The sequence below is a fragment of the Tupaia chinensis genome, unplaced genomic scaffold (assembly GCF_000334495.1).
Source record: "Tupaia chinensis unplaced genomic scaffold, TupChi_1.0 Scaffold000366_1, whole genome shotgun sequence".
NCBI lineage: Eukaryota > Metazoa > Chordata > Mammalia > Scandentia > Tupaiidae > Tupaia > Tupaia belangeri.
In genome coordinates this window covers 3,620,524-3,626,523 of record NW_006159863.1, presented here as the reverse complement: position 1 = coordinate 3,626,523, position 6,000 = coordinate 3,620,524, and the positions used below count along the sequence as shown (strand labels likewise).

General features: G+C 40.2%; 1 protein-coding gene across 2 annotated transcripts in view; it reads left to right on the top strand.

Moving 5' to 3' along the window:
- Positions 1 to 6,000, top strand: part of CDCA2 (cell division cycle associated 2) — a 55,961-nt gene that overhangs the window by 12,714 nt on the left and 37,247 nt on the right. For both annotated transcript variants that reach the window (XM_006153253.3, XM_027773736.1), the window contains exons 7-8: positions 555 to 639; positions 5,102 to 5,310. In XM_006153253.3, coding sequence (XP_006153315.1) covers positions 555 to 639; positions 5,102 to 5,310 — 294 coding nt within the window. The remainder of the gene's footprint in view (positions 1 to 554; positions 640 to 5,101; positions 5,311 to 6,000) is intronic.

The following is a 6,000-nucleotide window of genomic DNA, read 5'->3' as shown; positions in this document are numbered from 1 at the left end:
TCAGCAGATTTCATTGATATCTAAGAGTCACCTATAATCCCTGTTTTCTCTTTTTCAGTCGGGTTAGTATGAAATCATTTCACAGAGCAACAGTAATTTTTTCTTTTTAATCAGAACTTTGATTAATTGGTTAGGCATATGCCATGGTTTAAAAGTGATTTCTGAATTAATCTGAGTGTGTTTTCTATCATAGCCGTTTGTTTTTCCTATCCTAGTTATTGATATCTTTTTGGTGTTTGATTAGTAATTACATAACTAATTTATTTTGAGAGTTTCTTCTTTAAAACATAACAGATGACATAGCAGTCTAGGCCATCAATGGGGCAACAAAAATAGGTGATAAAAGCTTTTCGTAGGGGATTGAAAATGATTTTGTGGGGTTATTTAGGAGGTAGCTAGGATGAGTCTCTATTGCTAGATTGCTGTACACCTTAGGTAATGAAGCAGTCTGACTGAACAGAATTCAGGTAATCCGTAATGTTTTCTCAGATCTTTACTATGATATCATAATACCATAAGTAAAACTCCTTTACTCTTTAACTGTTTTCCCTAAGAAATCATCTGAAGTTGATTTAACACAGTCTGGATGTTTAGTTGAAGCATCTGTTCCCATTTCAGCACTCACAGAGGCTTCACATGGTAAGTACTTAATTTTTCCTTAGTGTGTTTACCAGTTGCTCCAATCCATAGCATGTATGGTATGTGTACCTGCATGCTAAAATCTGGGGAGACTAAAATGAGATTTTTAAAAGATCATGGCCTAGAATAAATATTTGAGAATTCTTGTTATGTGAGGGCTATTTCTTTGTTTGAGCTACTATCTATAAGAATTAGGTTTTATTCTATTTCCTGGTAGGGTGTAGTTTGAGAAGTAGGGCCAGTGACTATATTAATCAATATATTTTGTTGGAAAAACACTACACATAATTTTTTTGTTTATTTCTATTTTAAGTGTGTGGAAAGGGTTTTACCAGACTGTTCACCCCTTTATCAAAATTAGAATGGTTATATTGAGTAAACCTTATTAGCATGGATTCAGGCTTATCTTTATTCTACATGTGTTTTTATCTTTAAAGTGGAATTCTTATAGACACATAGCTAGATTTTTTTATCTAGTATACTAATTCCCACCTCATAGCTAGATTTTTTTATCTAGTATACTAATACCCATCTTCTGCTTTTAAGTCTTTTTCCTGTTTTTTTTCCTTCTTTTTTTTTTTTTAATCTAGAGAGCACTTGAACCCACCAAAGAGAGAGAGGGAAAGTGAGAAGTCACCCTCCAGGGGGGATCACCCATGCCACAGTCCGGTCTCGGGACTTGGGACTCATATGGGTGTGATTTTTTAAGCTGCAGTGTTGCAGACTCTAATTGTAGGGTCGAGTATGTGGAATCCAGCTGCCTTAACATTCCATGCCATCTGCTGGCCCAATTTCTGGTTTTTAATTGGAGTACTTAGGCCTTTAATATTTTAATTATTAAGATAGTTTAACTGATATCTACCATTTTTTCATGTTTTCTATTCTTCCTGTTTCGTTTTTTTTTTTGTCCCTCTGCTTCTATATTCTGGCCTTCTTTGGGCTTGTTTTAATATATTAGGCTGTCTGGAAAGTCATGACATATTTTTCTGTGCAAAAAGGCATCATGACTTTCCTAACAACCCAGTACTTTTAGGAATCCATTTCAGTTTGTCTGTTACTCTTTTATACCAATGAATTCTTTTTTCCTTGTTCCTAAAGATTAAAAAACACTTTTTTTTCTTCTTAAGGTTTTTACCATAGGGCATGTGTGCTCACCAGAGAGGGAAAGCAAGAAATCACACCCTAAGGGGAATGGCCATGCCATAATCCTTTCTCCTACATTCTCTCAAGATTTTGGGCATGCATGTACATGCCCCTGGTGTGATTTTTCAAGCTGCTGGGTCTAGGAATGAGGCCAGGGTTGGCCGTGTGGGATCTAGCGCCTTAACCACCATGCCACCTGCTGGCCCCTAAATAGACATCCTTAACTTTTTATAAACCTTATAGATTAATTTCCTCTTTCCCAACCATCGCATTTATAGACCTGCACAGTGTTGATACATAGACGTTACATTTACTGTTGTAAACCTCATAAGATGTTACCATTTGTGCTTTAAAATGTCACCAGCAATTTAAATAATTTAAGAGAAGGAAATAGTCTTTTATGTTTACTCAGATATATACTGTTTCTGATATTATTTTTTCCTTTCCAAGACCTGATTTTGCATCTGCTATTTTTCTTTAGTCTGAAAAAGAATTTTTTTTTTTTTGAGAGGTTTTTGCTATAAGGCGCGTGCACTCACCAGACAGACAGAGACAGTGAGACAGAAAGCGAGAAATCAACCCCCAGGGGGGATGGCCACACCGCAGTCCCTTCCCCTCCATTCTCCTCTTGGGAGCTTGAGCACACACATGCCTGGCGTGAGTTTAAGCCACCAGGTCCTCGAACCATGGTCGACTACATGGGAGTCCAGCGACATAGCCATTATGCCAACTGCTGGTCCCTGTTTTTGTTACTTTTGTAGTTAGTGTCTGCTTTTCAGTTTAATCTCAGGCTGGTTAGGTGGGTGTCTGAGACTCAACTCATGTGTTTAGTTACATCATAGCTCACCTTCTCTATTCACCCCGCTACTAGGCCCATATGGTTAAGGCACAAAGCCAGGTTGTAAATCTGTCACCAGGATGAAATAAGGTAACATTTCTTACTAGTTCTTCAACATTTCTTACCAATTGGTTTTGCTTTGCTCTTGGGATTCTGCTTAGGAATGATGTATTCTTTTTTTTGGGCCAGATTTTCGCTATAGGGCGCGTGCACTCACCAGACAGACAGAGAGAGACATAGAGACAGAAAGCGAGAAATCACCCCCCAGGGGCGATGGTCACGCCGCAATCCCTTCTCCTCCATTCTCCTCTCGGGATCTTGGGCACGCACGTACATGCGTCCGGCGTGAGTTTTAAGCCACCAAGTCCAGGACGCGAACCGCGGTCAACTACGTGGGAGTCCAGTAACATAGCCATTACACTAACTGCTGGTTCCTGGAATGATGTATTCTTTAACAATAACTATAGATTGTATGGAGTGTTATCATTAAAAATTGTCATCTTTCCAAACACTTCATACTATGATATGATCTGAATTGGTAGCAGCACCATAACAAAAGCTAAAATATCATTTGTGTGCCCCACAAAATTCTACCCAGAAATACAGTGCGAAGACAGGGAGAGATCTACCATACATGATAGGGTCTTGATTAAAGGAATCTAATGTTGATTTCTGTATTTTAAACTGTCCGGTTACTTGGTGGCACCCCAGAGGTGCAACTCTGAAAATTCACCTTCCGAAAGAGAAAAATGATCTTGTAAAATAGGGTAATACTTGCATAAGTAATTGATATAATGCAGATTTAACTGTGCCTCCTGCATCTTTTATGTGCTAAAACCAGCAACCCTATTGATGGATGATCTGAAGTCAAGTTCGTTGGAGCTCTTTCGCAGTCCCTTGCTGCTCCTATCACAGAGAACATGAACAGTATTAGAAGCAAATGTCTTGGTCCTCTTGCCACAAAACCTGCGTCTCAGTTCCAGTGTCTGCCTTTCTTGCTATGACAGCAGAATCTCAATATTTTTATCTATCAGTAAGGCCATCCTCTTCATTGGGGGCTGATTTCTTTCACTCATTCCCTTTCCAAGGACCTTCTATCTGGGTTGTGCCTTCTTTGCTGAATTTACTTTTTCTATGATACAATATGCTGTAATATCTCTCATTTTAAACCTGCCCTTCACAAAGAATTTCCTTCCAACTAGAATCCCATTTATTTGCTTTCCTTTAGGAAAATCTCTTTTTTTTTTTTTTTTTTGGTAGGGTTTTGCTTTAGGGTGCATGCGCTCACCAGAAAGAGAGAGAGAGACAAAGAGATAGAAAGTGAGAAATCACCCCCCATGGGGGGTGGCCACGCTGCAATCCCTTCTCCACCATTCTCCTCTCAGGATCTTGGGCATGCACGCACAAGTGCCTGTCATGAGTTTAAGCCACTGAGTCCGGGACTCGAACCGTGGTCATCTACGTGGGAGTTCAGCGACATAGCCATTACACTAACTGCTGGTCTCAAGGCAGATCTCCTTTTAAGAGAAGGCCGCAGCCTTGTCTCCTTGCTGTTTATTCGTTCTTGATCTAGATTCAAGTGGGCCTTTGTGATCAGCTGTCTCCTTGTTGCCCTCCTAGTTGTAGTCAGTCTCAATGTATTCCTCTCCTTGCTGTCTCGGCTGCATTATTGACAAATACAGACATATCTGACCATGTCCTCTTGTGAAAGATGTTTTCTTTGCTGGGTTTTGGGATATCATTCTCTTCTCTCCCATGGCAACTGGCGATTTCTTCTCTGTATATTTTCTGTTTACCCCTCCTCATGCATCCTGACCTTTAAATGTACGAATTGTGAGTACTGGGGTCCAGTGCGTGGATCATTTTTCTCCTTGTTGTCTTCTTGGGTGATTGCAGACATTCTCATATGACGAGTCTTCGAAAAGTTCATGAAAAATACATACTATGAAAAACTGCGCGGGTCAGATGGTTGCACAGCAGTGAACGTGGCTCTCTGCGAGGCAGTTTCACATAGGAAAGTTCTTAGTGTCTGGAGACTTTCCTGAGTATGTTGGGCACATGTTAGGCAATACTTTGGGAAGAGAACAGTAGTCCAGAAATGTTACTCCCTAGGAAGAATACAATAGGGTTGACTTTTTTCTTTTTTTTTTTTTTAAACTCAATTTGTTTCTTTCATGAGAGAGCAGTACCTCCCACAGGGTCTTTGTACTGATACCCATCCCCAACCCCAGCTAGTAAGTATCATAGGCACGTACACCTACCCAGCATGTATAGGGAGTTCTCGGGACATGAACTTGGGACCTTCCCGTAAGGTTTCAGAATCACAATAAGTGCATTACCACTACACCTCCATTGCTGGCCAAAGGTTGAATTTCTTAATAGCCATGCTATTCTCCTTGCAAATATATAAAATTTTTCTGGTCTAGGATAAATAGATTTAGACATCTTTCACCTTTCGTGTTTATATTTTTTCTCTTGAAGGGCTCAAGGGCGCTGGCTGTGTAGAGGGCAAAGAATCAAATGATGCTGTTTCCTTCGACACATTTACAGCAGAAGGTCAGTCAGACACAGCCTCTGAGGTTGGAGCAGCAGCTACTCCAGTGTGCAAGTACATTCCATCCTCAGAGTCCTTCGTACTTCGTTCTGTACTTAAGAAACCCTCTGCTAAGCTGTTGGTAGAGAGCTTACAGGTAAGAAGAGTGTTAACGTTTCCTAAAGCAAAGTAATAAAAGTTCATTTTGATTCAGAGCAATGCTTGTGGAATATCTCATATCATACTGTAATTGTCAGCTCAGCCACGGTGGTGACGACAATTGGGTATCAGTGCATGATACTAGAGGTACATGGAGGCCCAGGTTCTGATCTTGAGTCATCCTGAACATGCCAGGCACACTCTGTGCACCCATAATCCTGTCTGGTTGGGAGGGTGAGGAGAGGTGCACAGCGTGGCAAGGCTTTCTCTCTCTTTCTCGCTCTCTTTCTTTCTTAAATGTTTTTGCCATATGTGTGCGCTTGCCATAGAGAAGAGAGATAGTGAAAGGGAAAGTGAGAAGTCACATTTCTCCCCCTCCCTATGGGAATGGCAGTGCCACAAGCCCTTCTCCATTTTCCTCCTAGGGTTTTGGACACATATGCACATGTGCCCGGCATGATTTTCCTTAACCACTATGCCACCTGCTGGTCCTGGCAAGACCCTTTTAAGGATATCTACCATATCCCCTCTCTTAAGAAAGAAATTTTTAAAAAGGAAATGCTTTATCTTAATTTTATTTTCTTCTCCTATTCTCATTTACAGCAGTGTTTATAGCTTCTTTTCATTCTTTGAAAACTTAAAGTTTCATAATCTTAATTATAATTATCAATTGCAGTAACAATTTTGT